Below are 24,795 nucleotides of genomic sequence, written 5' to 3'. Positions count from 1 at the left end.
TGGCAATCAAAATAATTGAATATGTTTTATAGAATAGTTTATATTGTGAAGATAAAATTGATGGTGATACAATGATGCCTTTTCTTTACATGGGGTAGATTAAGGAAATGTGCCAGTGTTTGATAAAATCGCTTTTCTAATACAGAAAAGAAAATGCTCAAAAAGATGTCACTCAGCCAGGCATGGTATCAGGGCGTCTTTAACTTACGTTCTACAGTTGTTACTTTTATAAATATAATTATATGGGAGGCATTCCATACACCATGTCATTTCTTTTAAATTTCAATATTTGTTTCATGGATATGAATAGTTTTCAAGAATGTTGAAAAATTGTTCTTCTGCTAGTCATAGCCCCTTTTATCCTTCATATTTCATCAGTGTATTATATTCCTTATGAAAAGTGCATTGTATACTAAAGAAAAGCTTCTAATTCTTTTTGGAAGGCCTCAGTACCCATTCTGCTAAGCACACATAATCAGACCTTCAAAGAAAAATTGTAATTGCTTAGGGTATTTTTTATTCTATGGGCAGAAATACCTGCTTTCCCTATCTTAATTCTCTAAAATAGAATTGGATTCTAAAGTTCTAAGCAACAAAAAACAGATGAGGAGGAATATTTTAAGTGTGTTGGGAATGAACATGTTATTTGTGCCTTATATGTTTCCCTGTTCTTGTTTGAAGTTACATTTCACTGCTCTAAAATATATTTAAAACAAACATCAAATAGAAGACAAAACAAAAGCTGAAAAGTTTCCAGTTCTGTTCATTGAGACTTATTAGGCTGAATCAGGATTAGTCATACGGTGTATGTATGAAAATTCTTTCTACATATCTGAAGGTTTTAAAGTTTATTAATAAGTAAAATGCAAATCAAATAAGGTGATTGTTTGAACCCTGTATATGAAAAAATAGCACTAATGTTAACATTTCAAACATTGCATTTTTAATATTTGTCAGATATTTACAAACTAACAATGAAAAAGATTTTATGGAATGATGGATCAGTGTCTTAAGTTAGTAACTAAGAAAAATGCTTGTTCTACAGATTTTTCCTTTTTCTATCCATATCAAAACTACAAGAACAGATAAAAGTTGTGTGTACTTAAATATTGGTGTTTAAAGGTGTTTCTGCTTCCATGTATACCAATCAGTAAGAATTACAGGATACAATTTACTTGCTAATACAAGAAAGGAAATAAAATGGTTAGGAATATTTGTGAATCAAAAAACGAGTAGGTGTGTATTTTCATAACCTGACACAACTGCATTTGGTGGAACATTCCAGATAGGTTTTGATTTGGTCTGATTATAATCTCAAACATCTTGATGGTTCTAAGTTTCAAGCCATGAGAAATTACATAGGGATCTTAGAGGGTGAGTAGGCCAGGCTTGTGCACCTTGTCCCTTCCATCTTCCCACACTTAAAGAATGAATCAATAAAAAGAGTCAGTTTAGTCTAGTGCAGGGGTAGGCAACCTCGGCTCTTTTATGACTCGTGGACTTCAACTCCCAGAATTCCTGAGCCAGCTTGTCTGGCTCAGGAATTCTGGGAGTTGAAGTCCACGAGTCATAAAACAGCCGAGGTTGCCTACCCCTGGTCTAGTGCAAGGGTGTCAAATTGCCGGCCCACGGGCCAGATGCATCACAGCGAAACCGCGCCCACCCCAAAACGCCTACAGTTCATCAGGGACTTTAGGAAAGAAAAGTAGAATGTGACCACTGTTAATTGGTTTAATATCATGAAACATTCTTCAGTTATAACAAGCACATGGACTATTACCTGGACAAGTGTAATACAATTACATATAATAATTTATTTTCCGTGGCTTCTAATATTATGTTGTTGCATTTTCAGATCTCTGAAAGCTAAGAGAAGATAGGATGGATGCTACCGTAATATTGTCTATTCTGAAGAAAAAATTAGCTTTCCTCTCAGGTACAGTTGTGTCCTTTTTGTTTTATGTATTATAAGAAAAACTATTGTAAAACGCCTGCTTTCGCTGTTTTCTAACATGTGGCCTCAGTATTCGGTAGAAATTCTTCTGATGAGAATTGTGCACTTTATATTACCTTCAATCTCATCTTGTTCATGTGGAAATAATGATTATTAGTTTTCTGTAGATACTCAGTAAATGAAATTGTATTTCTATTTTGGTGTATTAAAATTCTCTCCATATTCTATGTTTATTTTTAATTTTAAAATGTTACATTAATAGCAGTTCAAATAACTGTCTTGTGCATGTCTAAAATATAGAGAATTCAAAACATTCTCAAAGGTACTTTTTCAAGAAGCAACTGGACTTCCTTGTTTTTCTTTGAAGACATTTCACTTCTCATCCAAGAAGCTTCTTCAGCTCTGACTGGATGGTGGGGAGTGGAAGGATTTATATTCTTTGCAGACAGCTGGTCGTTTGCATTCTTTTAGACAGTTGAGGTCACCTGGAAGTTTATTTGTTCAATTTCAAAATTGAATATTTGCACCACGTAGGTGACCTTGAAGACACAGATAAACCTCCAGGTGAACCTTGGACAAGCAGCGAAACATCTTTAAAGAAAGTCCAGTTACATCTTGAAAAAGCACCTTTGAGATAACCATGACATGGGATGACTTGAGAATCTCTGTAGACAAATTCAAAACAGTGTTGATTGAGATGTTGATCCGGCTGAGAGCTCTTTTCAGTCTTAAGCTACTAAGATATGTTCTCTTAGGATGCATTTGGATGTTTTAATTTTAAATGCTACAAGTAGTGCTTAATATTTGATTAGCTTTTATGTTTTTAAAAAATTGATGTTGGACTCTGGATACCTGGATTGCCCTCTGATATAGTTTTAAAGAGCCTTGGTGGAGCAGTGGGCTAATGCCTCCTTAAGTAACACCAGCTGCCTGCAATTAGTGCAGGTTCGAGTCCCACCAGGCTCAAGGTTGACTCAGCCTTCCATCCTTCCGAGGTAGGTAAAATGAGGACCCAGATTGTTGGGGGCAATAAGCTGACTTTGTAATAATGCTGCTTGGGGGGGGGCGCGAAAGCCCTAATAAGCAGGCATATACATAGAATGAAGGCTATTGCTAAGCACATTGATTTGTGCTTCTTAGATTGTAAGCCGCCCTGAGTCTTCGGAGAAGGGCGGGATATAAATGGGATTAAAATAAAAAAATAATAAAGAAAAAGTATTCTTTCTAAGCAGGTTTTATTTGATAATAGAGGTATTGTTTACTCCTATAATTTCTACTGAGAGCCCACATTTTTTCCTTCCTTCGAATCCTATAAAATGAGAGCCATAATTAATATTTATTACATCGTAATAACACCAATCCTTGAGGTTTACTTCATATAATATAAGGTAGTAACTTGATTAGTTCATGACTAATGACCTGCTTAATAACAACTCTTTATATTTGTGTTGCCTCATTTATTGCTGTTTATAGATGACTGAGCGGAAAAGTTACAAACTTTTTAGGACATTAAGGGTTTTATCACTTAAAAGCTTTCTTGTACTATATAAATACAGGTAGTCCTTGACTTAACGACCACAATTTATGTTGCTAAGTAAGAAATTTGTTAAGTGAGTTTTGCCCCATTTTATGACCTACCTTGCCAGATTTGTTAAGTGAATCACTGCAGTTGTTAAGTACAAGATTGTTAAGTGAATCTGGCTTCCCCATTGACTTTGCTTGTCAGAAGGTCTCAAAATTTGATCACATGACCCCAGGATAAATATGAACCAGTTGTCAAGCATCGGAATGTAAAACGTGATCATGGGGATGCTGCAACAGTAGTAAGTGTGAAAAACGGTCATAAGTCACTTTGTTTAGAGCCTTTGTAACTTTGAACATTCACGAAATGAACTGTTGTAAGTCGAGGACTATGTAGTTTTTTTTAGCAATATAATTGGCAGGTAAGAATGTATTTGGGAGATGCCAAAAGGAGAACTTGAGTTACAAGTTGCTAGCATAGATGGCAAATTAAAAAAAAATGGTTTTGAATTTATAGATGCATAATAGATCCTAAACAGTTGTAATATCCTTGCTTACTCAAGCAAAGAAGCAAAGAAGATGATGTATTTCATTCTATAGTTGACTTCCAATCTTTCATTTAGGGCAGGAGTCCCCAATCTCCGGTCTGTGGACCAGTACTGGTCCATAGCATGCCAGCAAACGGGCTGCACAAACAAGCAAAGCTCCATCCTTGGGATGCAGGCAGTTTTCAAAACCACGCCCTCTCTGGTCCCCACAAAAACCTTTCTCCGTGACACCGGTCCCTGGTGCCCAAAGGTTGGGGATCTCTGATTTAGGGGATTGATGGTATTAAAGTAGAGCAATGTTCATCCTCAGTGAAAAGGCAAATAAAAATAGCCTTAATAAGTAACTGCTTAAAATTGTAAGCATCATCTGTAACTAAATGTACTTAGAGATAAATTTTGCTTATTGCAAAGGAACTTGGGACCAAAGGAAATGTTTAGAATTGGTCTACAGATTATTATTTTATTTTTGGAAGCAAAAAGCATATTGCTTTGGTTTCTGAAAATCATTTTGAAGATTTACTAAGTCAGAATTTTATCTCTCTGTGTGTATGTATCTGTCTTTCTTTAATTTTCCCCAGCTATTTTTTCTTTTTACTGGAAGACTAGATTTCATATTACATGCAAAAACTATATTTAGAGTGGACAAATAGAAATAAATTATGACACTTCCCATAATATCAGCAGTGAAGAGCAAGGAACTATTCAAGAAAATAATTTTACATAGTGACGTTCTTAATTATACATATCTTCATTTCATCCATTCTTCTGTTTTCTTGGCCAAGATGTATGTGCCTTTGTAAACCAATTGTAATATGATATAATGCAAACAGTCTCTGACTTTGGTAAACTCACCTCTGCATAGCTCTGTAAAACATGATAGTTGGCTGTAAACATGTGTGAAAAGGTGGCTGCCATTCTGTGCATTCTCTAAAACCTGTCTGCCTCAATCATATATGTGGAAAAAGATTGTTAGTTTTTGTCCATGTACAAAGGAGACAGCCAGTTGCCATGCAAAAATTTTGCAAAAGTTGATATTTATGGAGTGATATTTATGTATATCAGAAGAAATTGCTTGAACCACTGATACAGCAACATGTACGTAACAGTCTAAGCTGATAATGTCCCTCTTTTTTAGGGAAATGAGCAATTCAGAAATAAATAAGCAAGCAACTTCCATACTCACCATATGTAATTTGAGTACCAATGCATTGGTGGTTGTCCGATTGATTGCCTTTATATGGTATTCCCCCCTCCATCCAACATCTCTTAGCAGCTTATATGAAATATAATAAAGCAAAAAAAAAATAAGGGTATGGTTAAAATATTAATAAAGTAGCCATAAAAGCCCAAACTGGGGGAGGGGGGGAAAATCCAATGTAACTGTGGAGGGGTTGGAATAAGAATTCAGGATGAATTAGTTTGTGTATCAGCAAAAAAATCAATGTGTTTGAGGGTGGATGAATGAATGGATGAATTTCTTAGGTGACAACTTTTAAGAGTTTTGAGAAGGTTTTTTTCTAATTACTGAACCAATCTGTGCCTGTTAGTGACTAATTGATTATAAAGTTCATTTCTCAAATGGAAGCAGATCTTTGAGGATACATACCTTTTTTCTTTTTTCTGTTCCTGCAGGAAAGTATAGCATTATAGCCTGTTAGATTTGCAATTAGAACCTTGGCAAAACTTGTATATCAAAGCTGCTTTATTGACTTTCAAGAATGATTCTGATGTTTTTATGCTAATAACGATATTCTGTCCCTTTCTTTGTTACCTTACATCTTTATCAGCTATAAAGTAATTATTTCCCAATTGAGGTCTTGCACTAATGTATAGATATGTTCCAGCTATCTTTCAACAAGATTCTCTATATAATTAATGCAACACTGTAACCTTTACTCTTAGATCTTCTGGGTGCAAGAAATTAGGAATTTGTTGTAACATACAAGTTTTATTAACATCTTCCTGAAAACCAATAAGCTTGATTTCCACCAGGAGACTTATTCCAGAGCACAGGAAAGGGCAACAGCATTTGGCTTCAGTTCTCTTCCATCCTCTTAAATGTGGGATAATGAGTTTCCCCCTAAACGATCTAGTAGGTTGAGCTGACTGGTTAATTCATCATTTTCATCTTTTTCATTCCAACTGTGTTCAGTCACCTTCATTGATGGAAGATGATTGCCCACTGATGGGAGATGATTGCCCACCATAATTTCCTACTATGAAACATTTCACTTTTAGATTATGCCTTCAGATTCTACTGTTTTGATGAATTTATCATTGTTCCCATCCAACATATGTACTACACACATTTTGAAGTACAGTTCAAAATAGCAATACTGTGAATAGAAAATGGAGAACAATGCTATGGGTTTGGCCATTATGAAAGTTTAATCCACACATAAGGGTGGCATTTATTTGGAATATATAATATGTTGTTTGGTTTTTCTCTATGCCTGAACAGAAATTCCTTTTCTTTATGCATGACATGGTGTGCTGTCCTTGTAAAGCCTTCTTATCTGCTGCAGTCCTCTGCAGCATATCCATGTGTTCCAGAGATCCCCCAGCTTGTTAGATGTTTATGTGGATTGCAATGGGAAGGCATCAGATTCCCCTCGGTTAGCTATTGCCATATGCATAGAAAAGCTTTCTTGAGAAGTATAAAATCTCCACCGAAAGGAAGGATAATCGATTTGTTATTTGCATCAAGCATTCATTATTCAAGATTTTTTTCCTTCCTTTTTAGAACCATGTTTTATCTTTTTCACATATTTTTGGCATCTTGCTTATTGGACAAATCAATTCTAAAAAGGGCTGTCTCCTCTTTAGCAGAATGGGGTACTTTTTTTTCTTGTTCAGTCCTTTTGAATTTTTAAACTCTTGTATAAACAACAATAGCACGAAAACCTTAAAGTGACAGTGAAATGTTTTATTATTGAACGTACGGAAACCAGCCCTATTTAAAAGAAATACAATAAAAGGGAGAAAGTGCCCTTTCCTTAGTGATTTCAAATTACAAGATAAATATTCTTTTGAGCAAAGCTGAGTCATTTCATCTTCCTCCACCTGCAGTTTATAATGGGCTGAATTCCTATTTCATGAGAGAAGTAGAGGTAAGGCAATATAACAGAGTTGGAAGGGACCTCAAAGATCTTCCAGTCCAACCCCCTGCTCAAGCAGGAAACCCTATACCATTTCAGACAAATGGTTGTCCAGTCTCTTCTTAAAAGCCTCCAGTGATGGAGCAACCACAACATCTAGAGGCAAGTCATTCCAGTGATTAATTGTTCTGACAGTCAGGAAATTTCTTCTTAGTTTTAAGTTGGTTGTCTCCTTGATGATGGTGATGATTTTGAGGATGATGAGGCCTGCAAATTCTTTGTAGTTTCAGATATAAAGATGTAGAAAGTTAAGCAGGGGAATTTTGATTAACTAGGTATGCTTTATTGAAGTTTTGGGACAATTAATATAGTACAAGAGAAGAAATGTTTATTTCTTTCTCATTTGGGTAGTAAAACTTTCTTCACCTGGTGAAAATTATAGAGAAGTCAATATTTAATTTAATTTAATTTAATTATTATATTTGTATACCGCCCTTCTCCCGAAGGACTCAGGGCGGTGAACAGGGCGCATATAAAAATACAGATTACAAAAATTAAAAAAGAATTAAATAAGAGCCCGAGCTAAAACAATAGAATAATATAAAATCCACAATAAAAACCCCAACATATCCCCCATCAGGCCAGGCCGGCTTGTTCAAATAGATAGGTCTTCAGACCGCGTCGGAAGGAGCGAAGGTCAGGTGCCATCCGGAGCTCAACCGGCAGCTGATTCCATAAAGCCGGGGCGCCCACAGAGAAGGCCCTCCCCCTGGGGGCCACCAGCCGACATTCTCTGACCGGTGGCACCCTGAGGAGGCCCTCTGTGGGAACGCACAGGGGGAGGGAAGTTGACGCCGGCAGCAGGTGATCTATATAGGTAGCAGAATATAGGTAGTCCTTGACTTATGACCACAATTGGGAGCAGAATTTCCATTGCTAGGAAAGAAAGTTATTTAGTGTTCAGCAAATCAATTCAGTTAAATGAATCCGGCGGCCCCCAATGATTTGCTTGTTGCCTGTGAAGGTTGCAAACAGCGATTACATGATTCTGGGATGCCACAGCTGTCATAAATACACGGCTGGTTGCCAAGTGCCCAAATTTGGATCACATGACTATGGCAGTTGTAAGTGCAAGGACTGGTTGTAAGTCACTTTTTGTCGGTGCCATCATAACCTTGAATGGTCATTAAATGAATGGCTGAGCATCAAGGACTACCTGCATTACTATTTGTTCCCATCTATTTGTTCAGAATAAATAAATTTATGCTAGCTTTTAGAGCTGAATTTAAGTATCAGAATAAATTTTCTTTATCAGGGGTCTCAAACCTTTATCACATGTATGCAAATAACTTTCTACTACCACAACAATATTTATAGTCAAAAGATTTTGCCCAGGAAAGTCAGGGTACTGAATACCACAAAGATATGTAGACTGAACCTTAGGAAGCACTCTTAAGAAGAACAACTCAATGGCAGCCTGACCTAATAGATTTTCCAGCAGCCGTGAGATTTGGTTGGCTGGGCTGAGCATTTGGTCTGTTACTCTTAAGCAGCATCGCTTTCCAGGAACCCTTACTTGCTCTTGAATTTCAGAATGGGTGAGTGCTACTTCTGAAGCAACCCTGGGCCCTTCTATAGGGAGATGAGGTCGGCTTCCCTAATGGATAGGAGAAGAACTCATCTGAGGGCCAGTTCTGGTTGTCCCAGTACAAGAGTCTTTTCCAGACGAGAGAGAAGAAAAGGGAAAGATACAAGGAAAGAAAGATCTGTTCCTGAAGTAGAGAGAAGAAGAAGAAGAAGAAGAAGAAGAAGAAGAAGAAGAAGAAGAAGAAGAAGAAGAAGAAGAAGAAGAAGAAGAAGAAGAAGAAGAAGAAGAGACAACTTGAAGAGCTTTTGCTTCAAGGATGGGATCCTTGATTAAGTCAACCGAGTTACGATCTTGACAAAGTGTCTTTGTGAAAAGGCTTTGTCTTGTGCCTCTTTCAGAGTGAAAAAAGTATACATTTCTGTTTAACGGCGTAATGTGATACTCTTCATTTTCAACTCACACAGGAGACTTTTATATCAGCATGCAAAAGAGCTTTAGCGTTGCAGCCCTTGGGTTAATGAATTAGTCTTTATGTGGCACTCATGACATTTTGAGTTTGAGACCCCTGTGCTCATGGAAGGTTAGCATGTTGTAAGCAGAAGAGTTCACTTTTATTAAACGTTACAATTTATATAATGGAACTGAGGGTAGAAGTGATTTTCCATTAGAGCCCTCAAATGGATTATATCTAGATATGTCAGAATGGATGCCTACAAAGGATACGCACAGAGTGTTTTTTTCTTCTGTGCAATAATTATTATTGGTCACTTAGTGAATCATATTAAGAAAATCAACCGTGAGGAAATCATAATGGTAGAAATACGTTATAGAGTTTTGAATGTTTGAGGTTGTAATTATCTATCTTCTGTGAACTTCACATTTCCTTTATGAGCTTTAAAAAATTCTGTGTACTTATACCTGTTTCAGCATGTCCTTTAAAATCCTGTGAAGAAGTTATTAGTTTGAATAAACTGCTGAAATACATTTGAAAAAGACTCATTCTCGTCTCACAATCCTGAAACTGTATGTAGGAGCTATAATCTGATTCTCTTGCCAATTTATGATATATCCCGTCATGGATGAACTTTTTATTTTTACTTGTAGCTACAGAGATCTGCTTTCTTTAACTGAACACATTTTATTGGGATATAAAATTTCATGGGCTACAGTTCACTTCATAAAGTTGAAGCCACAAAAGCTTATGTAATGATAAATGTATTCATAATTAAGGTATTACAAGATTCTCTGTTGCAACTGCGGCATAGTTGTTCTAGAACATGTGATACTGTGTGCTGTGTTTATTTAGACTTTCATCTGTACTTTGCTCATTATTACATGCTGATTATTGCATTAAGGAGAACACAGAGTATTCCAAGGAAGATATTAAATCTTCAGGGAACTTTGGCAGTTCAAGGGACTTTCAGGATAAAGAAATTTGTGGAACTCCCTGAGTTTAACCTGTTAAACTCCCTAAGCTAAAAAAGCTGTATTTCTCTTTCTTCATTGCCCCACCCACCACTTTATTTTCATTTTAAACTTTCCAGTTTCTCATGAGGCCCAAAGCTTTTTCCTTCGTGTCAGACATGAGCTTCCTAAATGCAAGCAGCATTTGTTTCTGTTTCAGCATTGGACTTCTAAACCATGTGTTAATAGCTGGTCACTGACAGAGATTCTTTATAATTTCCATTTATTACTTATGTATAACATTGATGATTAATCATTTAGTCATTCAAACCGTGTTTCTTATTATAACAGCAATTTAAATAGAACATAATTTGAAACGGGTGGTTTTGATACATACAGACACACAACATATCTGATCTTTTGTTATTTATTAGTACTGTATTAGGTTGGCTTCAGTGGCAATAGCTACATTCAATTTTTTCTCCTTATGAAGTTCCCGGGTCTCCCAAATATGCTCTGGATAATGTAACCTTTATGGATGATGCAGAGATCAAGAGAGAAATGAAACTCCGGTTCCTTGAATGGAAATCAATTACTGCCTATAATTAATAGCCAAAGGACACAATTTCAGTGAAGTACTTCAATAGTACCATTCATTTTTGAAAATATACATTTAGTTTGAAATATATTAGGTAATAGTAAATAACTATTGTTAATTGTTTTTTAACCATTTCATCTATATTTTTGTAGGTGGGAAAGACAGAAGAAGTGGCCTCATTCTGACGATTCCATTATGCCTTGAACAAACTAATATGGATGAATTGAGTGTCACCTTGGACTATCTGTTAAGTATTCCAAGGTGATTTTTTAAAAGACCTATTTAGTGACATGGTGTAACCTTCAGCGTTCATTTTATCAGTCTTGGATATTTTCACTTAATTTTCTTCCATGGTAATTTTTTGCAAGATCTATGGCTGGCATAGTCTGTCTCACATTCAGAACCTCTCACCATCTTTGTATCCTTCATCTATTCTTTCACTCTTAGCTTAGAAACAATCAAACCAGTAATGTTTTTAGATTTATATTCATTTGCTTTAACACACACACACACACACACACACACACACACACACACACAAACAGAGAGAGAGAGAGAGAGAGACAGACAGAGAGAGAGAGAGAGAGACCTACACCCCTGAATAGACTTGAATGTAAACTGTTTATTTGAAACAGAACTTTATCTAGCCAGATGTTAATCAGTCACACTTTCATTCATACTTTTAATTCTAAATTAAATTTTGAAATTCAAAAATTAAATTATTTTCTCGTTCCTCATCTTATTCCCCTTTATCCATTTACATAGGTAATAGAGTAACGTCTTCTCTAGACTGCATTCATCCAGATTGTTTCACAATTTTTGTTTCACAATTTTTCCCAAAGCTGCAGCCCAGTTTTTCCATTGTGACATGTACGTGTCACCAGTGTATGAAGTCCTGCTTTGATATACAGCCTCAACAGTATAGATGACTAAATTCAGACTTGTTAATTAAGCCTATGCTTTAGCTTCCATATATTTACCTACTCCTATCCATAATATCCCCTTCATGGATTACTGCCTTGTCGTGGCGAAGGGGCTTGCGTAATTCAATGAAGCTATGACCTATGCCGTGCATGGCCACCCAAGACGGACAGGTCATAGCAGAGAGTTCTGACAAAACGTGATCCACTGGAGAAGGAAATGGCAACCCACTCCAGTATCTTTGCCATGAAAACCCTATGGACAGTACCAAAAGGCAAAACTATATGATGCTGGAAGATGAGCCCCTCAGGTCGGAAGGTGTCCAGTATGCTACTGGGGAAGAGCAGAGGGCTAGTGCTAGTAGCGTCAGAAAGAATGAAGCGACTGGGCCAAAGCTGAAAGGACGCTCAGCTGTGGATGTGTCTGGTGGTGAAAGGAAAGTCCGATGCTGTAAAGATTTTTTCTCCATAGGAACCTGGAATGTAAGATCCATAATCAAGGAAAGCTGGACGTGGTCAAACAAGAGATGACAAGACTGAACATCGACATCTTAGGTATCAGCGAACTAAAATGGACAGGAATGGGTGAATTTAATTCAGATGACCATCAGGTATACTACTGCGGGCAAGAATCCCTCAGAAGAAATGGAGTAGCCTTCATAGTCAGTAAAAGAGTAGGAAATGCAATACTGGGATACAATCCTCAAAATGACAGAATGATCTCAGTTCGAATCCAAGGCAAACCATTCAATATCACAGTAGTCCAGGTCTATGCCCCAACCACCGGTGCTGAAGAGGATGAAATTGACCGGTTCTGTGAAGCCGTACAGCACCTTATAGAACTAACACCAAAAAATGATGTCCTTATCACCATGGGGGACTGGAATGCTAAAGTAAGAAGCCAAAAGATAACCGGAATAACAGGCAAGTTTGGCCTTGGAGTACAAAATGAAGCAGGGCACAGGCTGATAGAATTTTGTCAAGAGAATACGATGGTCATAGCAAACACTCTTTTCCAACAACCGAAGAGATGGCTTTACACATGGACATCACCAGACGGTCAACACAGAAATCAGATTGACTATATGCTCTGCAGCCAAAGATGGAGAAGCTCTATACAGTTAGTAAAAACAAGAACAGGAGCTGACTGTGGCTCAGACAATGAGCTTCTCGTTGCAAAGTTTAGGCTTAAACTGAAGAAAGTAGGGAAAAGCGCTAGGCCAGTCAGGTATGAATTAAATCATATCCCTGTTGAATATACAGTAGAGGTGACAAATAGATTTAAGGAATTAGATCTGATAGACAGGGTGCCTGAAGAACTATATGGACAGAGGTTCGCAACATTGTACAAGAGGTAGCAACCAAAACCATCCCAAAGAAAAAGAAATGCAAGAAAGCAAAATGGCTGTCTGAGGAAGCTTTGCAAATAGCTGAGGAAAGGAGGGAAGCGAAAGGCAAGGGTGAAAAAGAAAGATACGCCCAATTGAATGCAGAATTCCAGAGAATAGCTAGAAGAAATAAGAATGCCTTCTTAAATGAACAGTGCAAAGAAATAGAAGAAAACAATAGAATAGGGAGGACCAGAGATCTTTTCAAGAAAATTGGACAGATGAAGGGAACGTTCAATGCAAAAATGGGCATGATAAAGGACCAAAATGGCAGGGACCTAACAGAGGCAGAAGAGATTAAGAAGAGATGGCAAAAGTACACAGAACTATACAAGAATGAGCTTAATGTCCCTGATAATCACAATGAGGTGGTCACTGACCTCGAGCCAGACATCCTAGAATGTGAAGTGAAGTGGGCCTTAGAAAAGCTGAGCAACAACAAAGCTAGTGGAGGTGACAGTATTCCAGCTGAGCTATTCAAAATCTTAAAAGACGATGCAGTAAAAGTGCTACACTCAATTTGCCAGCAAATTTGGAAAACTCAACAGTGGCCACAGGATTGGAAAAGATCAGTTTACATTCCAATTCCAAAGAAAGGCAGTGCCAAAGAATGTTCAAACTATCGCACCATTGCACTCATATCTCATGCTAGTAAAATTATGCTTAAAATCCTACAAGCTAGACTTCAGCAGTATGTGGATCGAGAACTACCAGAAGTACAGGCAGGATTTCGAAGAGGCAGAGGAACTAGAGATCAAATTGCCAACATATGCTGGATCATGGAGAAAGCTAGAGAGTTCCAGAAAAACATCTACTTCTGCTTCATTGACTATGCTAAAGCCTTTGATTGTGTGGATCACAAACTGTGGCAAGTTCTTAAAGAGATGGGTGTACCAGACCATCTTATTTGTCTCTTGAGAAACCTATATGCGGGCCAAGAAGCAACAGTGAGAACTGGACACGGAACCACTGATTGATTCAAAATTGGGAAAGGAGTCCGGCAAGGCTGTATACTGTCGCCTTGCCTATTTAACTTATATGCAGAGCACATCATGAGAAAGGCAGGGCTAGATGAATCAAAAGTTGGAATTAAGATTGCCGGGAGAAATATCAACAACCTAAGATATGCAGATGATACCACTCTAATGGCAGAAAGTGAAGAACTGAAGAGCCTCTTGTTGCGGGTGAAGAAGGAGAGTGCAAAACTTGGGTTGAAACTAAACATTAAGAAAACCAAGATCATGGCATCCAGCCCTCTCAATTCCTGGCAAATAGATGGGGAAGAAATGGAGGTAGTGACAGATTTTATTTTCCTGGGCTCCAAGATCACTGCAGATGGGGACTGTAGCCAAGAAATTCAAAGATGCTTGCTCCTGGGGAGGAAAGCCATGGCAAATCTAGACAGCACACTAAAAAGCAGAGACATCACCCTGTCAACAAAAGTGCGTATAGTCAAGGCTATGGTCTTCCCAGTTGCAATGTATGGCAGTGAAAGTTGGACCATAAGAAAGGCTGAGCGCCAAAGAATTGAGGCCTTTGAACTCTGGTGCTGGAGAAGACTCCTGCGAGTCCCTTGGACTGCAAGGCGATCAAACCGGTCAGTCCTAGAGGAGATCAATCCTGACTGCTCTTTAGAAGGCCAGATCCTGAAGCTAAAACTCAAATACTTTGGCCACCTAATGAGAAGGAAGGACTCACTGGAGAAGAGCCTAATGCTGGGAAAGGTTGAGGGCAATAGAAGAAGGGGACGACAGAGAATGAGGTGGCTGGATGGAGTTACTGAAGCAGTAGGCGTGACCTTAAATGGACTCCAGAAGATGGTAGAGGACAGGAAAGCCTGGAGGAACATTGTCCATAGGGTCGCAATGGGTCGGACACTAACAACAACAATCCATAATATCAGATCACCTTCATTCACCTCATATCTCATTTCTTTTAGTTTCACAAATAGACATTTTTATTTCATGTTTCTTACATATCATGAGATGTTTTCATAGATACTGATATCCACTGTCCATTATGACTTTAATGAATCAAGGCTTTCATGTAACATTTTTTATATTGGAAAGGAAAAGTATAAACTAGGTTTTCAACTTTTGTTGAGTCTGTGATACATGTACCATTCTTGCTAACAGTAGGAACAGTACTAGTCAATATAGGCATGATTTAGGTAATTATACATACGTTGCCAGAAACACAAAGAAATCTCATTTTCTCATCAAGTATGCTAAAACTATACTGTGCAGGTAAAACTAAAACTATTTTGCAAGTAAAATTACTATTACCCATGTGCCAGCAACTAGGACATGCATTCAGTTATGTTGTTAATTTTGTAAATGCTTAATTGTTTTTCAAAAACAACAATGTCAGGAAAGGAGTTTAAACAGTATGAGGAGGAAACATGAAGTATGAATTGTGTGTTCTGTCTTTCAGATTGTCGCATATATAGACAGTTTTCTGTTTGAATAGTTGGTACACATAGAGCAGGGGTAGGCAACCTTGGCTCTTTTATGACTCGTGGACTTCAACTCACTGCTGGCTCAGGAATTCTGGGAGTTGAAGTCCACGAGTCATAAAAGAACCAAGGTTGCCTACCCCTGACATAGAGCAACCAACCTCTACATACCCAAATGGCATCTTCTACCTTGCACCTAACCAGGGCACATGGCAACATTGTTTTTTCTGCTCTGTTTCTGTAAAGTTGCCTTCAGCTATTCCCAGCCCATTAATGAGGTAGTACTTCCATAGTTGGCTGTACTTCAGCCAGTTCTGTCTCAAGGCAATACAGTTTTAATAAAACTGGGGATAACTCATAACTTTTGTTCTTCATTAGAATTAATAAAAGGAAAGGCAAAGCAGGTGAAAAAGCAGATTTTGGATCAAGTGATTTTCCCTCTGAAAATTCTTACACTATTTTTTGTGAAAGTATATTAAAAAAACACATAGACACCTGAAAAAATGTAGTTTGGCACAGGAAAGTAATAAGGTAGAATGTATTGAACATTTTTAAAGCAGTGAATAAAATACATTGCCCACATACGGTTGTATATATTTTTATTTTTTATAGTGAAAAGTGTAAAGCCAGAGGATTTACTGTTATAGTGGATGGTAGAAAATCTCAATGGAATGTTGTAAAGACTGTGGTGTTAATGCTACAGGTAAGAATTACTTTATGAATCTTAGCAAATAATTCAGTTTCCTGAAGTGCTTCAATATCTCACAAGGTTAACACATAACCATAATTTGGTTGGGCTTTGATTTTATAAACTAAGCAAAATGATGCATTATGTTATTTTCAATAAATCGTGTTTGAAACTTTCAGTATATTTATATATTCTCAATTGCTTTAAATATAGTTTATTTTTATATCTGTGTTGTAAATGTAGCTTGTATGCTAGACTGCAGGTTGCAGACTTGAACATGGGAGTCTGCATCTAAATCTTCATCACATACGCAGAGAATCAGATACCCCAGCTGCTGTCTGCAGGAAATGCAGGCAGTCCTCACTTAATGACTGGATGCTTGGTGACTATTCAAAATTATGATGGACCCCCCCCCCCAAAAAAGGTACTTTTCTGGGTGCTCAGCAACTGACCCAAATTTATGGCCTTTTATAGCATAATGTAATCAGTGGCATGATGAAGATGCTTGCCTCACACTCGGGAGGTTGAGAGTTCAATCCTAAACAGCAACAGATGTTTGTCTATCAGGGCACAAAAGAGAAAATATGTGCTGTGAACTCCGCATAGGCATCCAGCCTGTAAATGCTCAGCTCCATTCAGTCGCCCCAACTCCACCCCAATAAAAGGGATTACAGAGTCATAAAAAGAAAAAAAAGCATCCTGTAATCATATAAATGCAATTTACTACTCTTTTTTTGCTAGAAACTGGTGCTTGCTTCTGGTCTCTTATGAACAATAGGTTTGTTTAACAAGTTACTGCATTTGCTTTATGATTGCCTCCTGCATTTTACAACTGCCATGTTCAGTCAGTGATCACCACAAAAAAATATACAATCAGATCTGTCACATGTTGATGTGCTTAAAGACTGGCTTGACTTTATGACCATAATTCTGGGCTTAATTATGGTTATAACTTGAGGACTGTCTAGATGAAAAGTTTGTTCCATTTAAAAGCAGGCAAAACCTGTTTTAACTGTTGCTGGGGATAAACCGTGGATGCATTGTTTCCTACAGCATCTGATTCAAATTTGAAATTTCTAAGGACCTGGGATGTTCCTATAATTAAAGCAGAAGACCTTCTACTTCAGTAATTCAATTTCTGTTGAAATAGATAGAATGTGCTAGCCATTAATTTTGCTAGATTTAATTTTGAGTTTTTGATTTGGTTTCTGATTCACGTTTTGTCTCATTTCTTATGTATTTCTGTCCAGGATAGGAAACGGCAGACTTTAAGCTTTATTTCATCCTTGTCTCAACCTATAAATTAGGGTATTTTTATTTCTTCAAATATCTTTAATGCAAAATAATATTTGAAATATTGTGAATAATATTTTCACAATATCTTTTTAGAGATTCTGAGTGATTTATAGATCACTACTAACTTGTGTTCTACCCTGAGCACATTATTTTTATTGTTCCCCCATTTTAAACCAAACTGCTGTTTTTCCACAATTAACTAATTAATTTAATATTTTTTAATTTGGTTCTTAATTTTTGTATTTTGGATTTTTTAATTTCCTGTAAACCGCCCTGAGTCCTCAGGGAATAGGGCGGTATATAAATATAACTAAATAAATAAATAAATAAATAAACTGTAATTCTTCTCCTGTATTAAGCATTCTTCTGCATTCTTCTACATACATTGCATGTATGCATTTTGATATTTCAAGTTAAGGGATTTGATATTTCATTTTTCCTTAATAAAGTTTGAATTTATCCGTTTCTGTGAGATTAATAAAGTTCCCAAGAAAAAGCTAATCCTATAGAGATAGATGGCAGCAATAGGAACTATCAAACTGCTATTCCAAAATAGAAAGCGGGCAGCATGTCAAAATTCAGAGGACTTCTAGTTTGAGCTCCCAGCTTTCCATGCCACCGGCTTAGCCCTGCTACAATTTTGGCTTAGTCTAGGTATTTATTATATTTTCTGGGGTTTATGTATGTATTTATCATTTCTTACGGGTTCTGGGAGAAGAAATTGAAAATTACTTAACCATATTAAGAAAGGATTACTTTGGTTGTCTGTAAAATTGACTAGATTAATCCCAGGTTGTTGAGCACACTGGACTTGAAACAATTCTTAGGTTAATACTAAGCACTAACTCATGACGTTTTCCAGGAAAGAGTAATAAGCCATTGTCAGTGTCATGTTTATAATATTTAAGAGAACATTTCACAGAACCTGTGATCTCTATAATATGCACCACTTTCATGGTTCCCAGTATTTCTCATTTTACATTCTGGTCTGCAAAGAATATCTTGTAATTTATGTAGTTTATGTAACAATTCGCCATAATTATCACCAAAGTTACAACATAGTTTATGTTTTTAATCTATTGCTTTTGTAAGATAGCAATAGAAATAGCACTTAAACGTATATACCACTTCACAGTGCTTTACAGCCCTCTCTAAGCAGTTTACAGAGTCAGCATATTGCCCCCCCAATAGTCTGGGTCCTCACTTTACCTACTTGGGAAGGATGGAGGGCTGAGTCAACCTTGAGCTGGTGAGACTCAAGCTGCTAAACTGCTGGCAGACGGCAGTCAGCAGAATTAACCTGCAATACTGCATTCTAACCACCGTGCCACCAAGGCTCTTTGAAATGGTCCGTTTCAAGACTCAATTTTTAGATATCTTTTGTAACAACAACAACAATAAAAGAGCCTTGGTGGAGCAGTGGGCTAATGCCTCCTTAAGTAACACCAGCTGCCTGCAATTAGTGCAGGTTCGAGTCCCACCAGGCTCAAGGTTGACTCAGCCTTCCATCCTTCCAAGGTAGGTAAAATGAGGACCCAGATTGTTGGGGGCAATAAGCCGACTTTTTAAAAATGCCGCTTGGGGGGGGGGGGCGAAAGCCCTAATAAGCAGGCATATACATAGAATGAAGACTATTGCTAAGCACATTGATTTGTGCTTCTTAGATTGTAAGCCGCCCTGAGTCTTCGGAGAAGGGCACGATAAAAATGCCTATTTAATGTTTTATATATATATATATATATATATATATATATATATATATATATATATATATATATATATATATATATATATATATATATATATATATGGGTGTGTGTGTGTGTGTGTGTGTGTGTGTAAATTACTAACAAAGAATTAAAGGGAAACTGAGATGCATTTCTGACTCCTTAGTCGTCCTCAGCCAGCTATACCCTTCTGAGATTCGAACCAGGGCTGATTGCATATGAGGCAGTGTTATTTGCCTCTAAGCCACAAGGTCTCTCTCGCTCTGTTAGCTTTTTTTTTTTCTGCAAGGGAAGATATGTTTCAAATGTTAACTATTTAGATTACCTTGCTAGGCCCCAAACATGGGGCAAATCTTTATTTCCTGTTTTCAGCCTATCTTGAAGGCTATCGAACAGGCAGTAGTCACACCGGACAATTCATATATTTGTGTAAATTACTAACAAAGAATTAAAGGGAAACTGAGATGCATTTCTGACTCCTTAGTCGTCCTCAGCCAGCTATACCCTTCTGAGATTCGAACCAGGGCTGATTGCATATGAGGCAGTGTTATTTGCCTCTAAGCCACAAGGTCTCTCTCGCTCTGTTAGCTTTTTTTTTTTCTGCAAGGGAAGATATGTTTCAAATGTTAACTATTTAGATTACCTTGCTAGGCCCCAAACATGGGGCAAATCTTTATTTCCTGTTTTCAGCCTATCTTGAAGGCTATCGAACAGGCAGTAGTCACACCGGACAATTCATATATTTGTGTAAATTACTAACAAAGAATTAAAGGGAAACTGAGATGCATTTCTGACTCCTTAGTCGTCCTCAGCCAGCTATACCCTTCTGAGATTCGAACCAGGGCTGATTGCATATGAGGCAGTGTTATTTGCCTCTAAGCCACAAGGTCTCTCTCGCTCTGTTAGCTTTTTTTTTCTGCAAGGGAAGATATGTTTCAAATGTTAACTATTTAGATTACCTTGCTAGGCCCCAAACATAGTAATTTACACAAATATATGAATTGTCCGGTGTGACTACTGCCTGTTCGATAGCCTTCAAGATAGGCTGAAAACAGGAAATAAAGATTTGCCCCATGTTTGGGGCCTAGCAAGGTAATCTAAATAGTTAACATTTGAAACATATAAATATATATATACATATATACATATATATATATATATATATATATATATATATATATATATATATATATATACACATACATACATACATACATATATATATATATATATATATATTCACTTAGAGACAAACGTGAGAAATAACTTCACAGGAAGGGGAAACCGTTGTGAAGCATGACCTCTTATTGGTGAATAGAAATGGTTCTGCTTCTTCTGAGTTCATAGGATTGCAGTGTTAACATACAATATCTCTCAAGATTTTTAAAAATTGGTTTGAGGATGATTATAACTTAATAATGTTATTTTCTGTAATAGGGTGTTCATGATACTTATTTTCTTCATTGTGCCAGTCCATACACTACTTTTTACAAACAATTTGTGCTATATAAAGAGGGGTGGCAAGGCCATTATGTTTTGCAGTTAGTAAGAAATTTAATTGTGTATTTTTTATTATTTTAGAATGTTGTTCCAGCTGAAGTATCCCTTGTTTGTGTAGTAAAACCAGATGAGTTCTGGGATAAAAAGGTTACACATTTTTGCTTTTGGAAAGAGAAAGACAGACTTGGCTTTGAGGTATGTTGTATTTCTTTCTTTCTGGTTTAACTACTGCACTTAATCTATCATTGCATGCATCTAGAATACTGATTCAGTTCCTAATGAATGCAGATCTGAAAAAGAGTTATTAAGTGATTCCTTGAGTATTACAGTATAAATGTTTCATAACACTAACTTTACCATATTGTGACGTATTATTGAATAATTAGCATTGCTCTGATCCCTTGTTTCTACTGAAATGTTGGCTTCTTACACTTGAAATTTCTTAGTTATAGCTGTAAGTGACTTCCATTTGAAATCAGTCCCTTGAAATACTTTTGCCATGAACTTAATTACCAGTTTCTCTTACTAATAATGCTTCGTATAACTAGATCCTTGTAAGATTACTTTTTCATTCATTTTAACAATTCATGGTAGGTGCATTAATACCTTCTTCAATGTAAGACATGCTTATCCTGCTTTGTTCATCTCCAAATCTTCTGTTTGTCAAGATGCTCCTTCTGCATTGAGTAAAGGATACAGGAAAGTTGGAGGGAATTCAATAGCCTGTAAACCTGATCTAGCCATGACTTTGTCCAGGCTGGGTTGGCTTAGAGTAAGGCCCTTCCCCCTCTCTAAATTTCCATCTTTTAGGGTATAAAATGCAAGGAGCATTTGCCCTTTGTCTCTTTCTACTTGGTGAAAGTTCTCTCTGTGGACCAGAAAAAAATATGGCACAATCACACTTCAAAATATATCTTTGAATTTGTTTTGTTAAGGGCCATCCAGTACCATCTGGGCCTTTGTTTTCCTTATGGCAAGTTTCCATAGTTTGAAATGTATCCCCATTAATTAATTCTCCCCCATCTGATTGATTTATGCACTTTCTGTGTCATGGCATTGTTTTCTTTCCAAACAAATTAGTAGAAGGCCTAGAGAAAAAACTACTAGGGCACTAATGAGCCTGAGATAATATTCATATTCTATCATTTTCAGAAATTTGGACAGTTTTTATTATTTTACTCGAAGGACTGATTTTCTGTCAGTGATTGCATTATAAAAATGTATTTGATTTTATTCAGTATATAGACATTTAATTAAGAATGTGATGGCAGCCATGAGGGTAATTTGTTATAACTAAAATTCAGTTACGAGCATAGAAGCAAAATGATTGCAGTGAAAGTCAGGCATGTTGATTTTAGTAACTTCATTACATTGTTGTCAGTTGATAGTAATACAGAAAATTTGAGAACACTCTCTCTCTCTCTCTCTCTCTCTCTCTCTCTCTCTCTCTGTGTGTGTGTGTGTGTGTGTGTGTGTGTGTGTGTGTGATGTCTGAAAAATAGTATGTTTAAGCTAGCAAGGCTTTAAGAGCTGGCAGCTCTTTCCTTACCTCCATCCAACTCAGAGCTGCTACCATTTTTGGTATATTAGGACATAGTTATGCATAGATGTGACTGGTAAGGTTTTTTTTTCCCCCTACTGACTCTTTAGATGTCCTATTCATTTTAACCATCCATCTTTTTTCTGAATTTTCAAAAATACATTGCTGGAGATGAAATAATGCTTGATGTAAGATACTTAATATGTTCCCTACACAGGATCCCTAAGGATATATTCCACTGCACTTTTTTTCTTATTTTAATACAGTACGGAAACCATGCTTTTATAAATAAACATATAGCAACATGTTTTTATAACAAAATTTGAGTTGCAAGCTCTGGAAGATACTTATTTTTTATACTGTCTTAAGAAATATATTTTCTGCTGTGAATTCTAAGGTACTCATATAATGATTCACATATCATGCGGCAAATTATTCTTGCATTTCTCTATTTATGGATTCATTTTAAAAATGGGTAAATATAAAACAGAATGTAATAAAGTTAGATATAAATGGTTTGCTGTGGCTCAGATTAAGTTATGCATTCAAAATCTTGTCATCCTGTACATTGTATATTGCCATACAAATTTCCTTTTCTTCTGGCATGAAGCTGTTGTGTGCAAACAGAACTCCCAGTTGACAACCCATAATTTTTACATGACATTTCAGACAGTCTGATTTTCTATTGCCCAAGATTTCATTGAGTGGACTCTTCTCACTATTAAAGTTACCAGGGTTTTATAGATATTTCTGTGGTGCAAACTTTGTTAACAGAGATGTCTCAGCCAAGCAGTACCCAGTAATTGAGTGGTCCATGAGATCAAAGCAAAATCCAGAAACTACTCACTTTTTAGGGAATTTCTTCTTTGCAAAAATTCCTTTGTGAATGGAAAAATAAGTTGTGCTTCCACAATCAAACATACCTGGTATGGAGAGTGATCAGTTTGTTTGGCAAACCAGTTTGAGTTCCTTGTTTGGAAATGTTCTTTTACAGAATACAGTAAATAGTAAATAAACACTTACACAGATATGTTAGCATCTACATCAGGCATGTCAAACTTGCAACGTCACGTGACATTGCGCAACGTATCGTGACTTTTTCCCCATTGCTGGCAATGGGGTGGGCACGGTGTCGGCATGACGCAGCCGGTCTATGGGCCGGCAGTTTGACATGCCTGATCTACATGCTTGGTTACGATATTTTAATCCATTATTTAAAGGTGCCAGGTAAAAGTTAGCTAAAAAAGAAGGAACTAATAATTTTTTAAAATAATTAAAAAATTAAAAACATATGTCAGTTTTCTTAAGTATTTTACTTTGTCATCTTTCTTACAGATGACCCATCTATGAACATTGGGATTTAATGGCAAAATTCATTATGCTGTTTGTGTCTTAAAATGTTAGTGTGAAAGGATGGCAATCTGAATGCCTAGGGATTGAATCAGGGAGATAAAAAGAGATAAACATTTAAAAATTGTGGAGAAGAAATTCAGTTAATTGAATTTGCAGTCTTATAATGTCTTGTTGTACTACCCAGCAATTGTAGAAACCGAAACAGCAATACTTTTTGTGTTAGCGGACATGGGATATGATTGTGGTCCCTAGTGAGCAATCTGATTTGCAGATTACTTCCACATGGTTGTACTAATCCAGTTTCATTAAGGCTAAAAGCAATCGTTCCATCTTAGTGGTTCAGGATTTCTGTCATGATAACAGTAGTGTGGAGGAAAGCCTCTTTCCAACAACTTTCATTACTTTTGGAGGGAGGTATAAACTTTCATGCTTAGTTCATTTATGATTCATTTGATTTTACATCATCAGATGATGAAGTATGCGCTTCAGTTTACTCTTAAATAATTTGATAAGGCAAGGTGCTGATACTATAGTTATAACAGAAGTAAAATATTGGGTTACATTAAGTTACATAAGTATAATTGAAATACAAAATTGAGTTACTTTAATTGAGATGAAAATATTAATATTTGTTCCAAGTCATGAAATATTAAGACTTGTCTTTAAAACATTAGTTAATTAACGTATTTTAAAATGTGCCTACTTATTAAAGTATAAAAGTCTGTTATGCTTGTTATGAAAAAATGATGGTTTTCAGTTAGAAGCATAATACATTATTTGATTTTCTAACACAAAGTTCTAAGTTGTTAATTTCCCATTTAATTGTTCATATAGGTTATTTTGGTATCTGCTAACAAGCTTACTCGATATATAGAACCATCTCAACTAACAGAAGATTTTGGAGGAAGTCTTACGTACGATCATATGGATTGGTTGAACAAAAGACTGGTTAGTTTCTTGGCAAATGTTTTTCAATATAATTGTCAATAAATATAAGAGGTATCTAGATACAATTGCATTTTGTGCTCCCTGAGGTTAAAAAAAGCCACATTTTATTACCATGATTAGTTGACAATTCAGGATTTGGAGATGCTATCATTGGTTGTCCTTTATTGTACACATTTTTAAGATACAGTTAGAATTAATGATTTTTTTAATCTCCATTGGCTACATAGATTGTAATAGTTAATGAATGCTTCCTAATAAAACTTGTATGT

General features: G+C 36.5%; 1 protein-coding gene across 4 annotated transcripts in view; it reads left to right on the top strand.

Moving 5' to 3' along the window:
- The window catches only part of SESTD1 (SEC14 and spectrin domain containing 1), a 60,484-nt gene that overhangs the window by 12,998 nt on the left and 22,691 nt on the right, over nt 1-24,795 (top strand). For all 4 annotated transcript variants that reach the window (XM_083362855.1, XM_083362854.1, XM_083362852.1 and 1 more), the window contains 5 exons: nt 1,856-1,936; nt 10,864-10,972; nt 16,087-16,177; nt 20,767-20,880; nt 24,413-24,526. In XM_083362855.1, the coding sequence (XP_083218981.1) occupies nt 1,882-1,936; nt 10,864-10,972; nt 16,087-16,177; nt 20,767-20,880; nt 24,413-24,526 (483 nt within the window). In that variant the 5' untranslated portion in view covers nt 1,856-1,881. The remainder of the gene's footprint in view (nt 1-1,855; nt 1,937-10,863; nt 10,973-16,086; nt 16,178-20,766; nt 20,881-24,412; nt 24,527-24,795) is intronic.

Source organism: Vipera ursinii, assembly GCF_947247035.1.
Source record: "Vipera ursinii genome assembly, chromosome: 1".
NCBI lineage: Eukaryota > Metazoa > Chordata > Lepidosauria > Squamata > Viperidae > Vipera > Vipera ursinii.
Note: the sequence above shows the minus strand (reverse complement) of the source record. Positions and strands in the feature narration are given on the sequence as shown.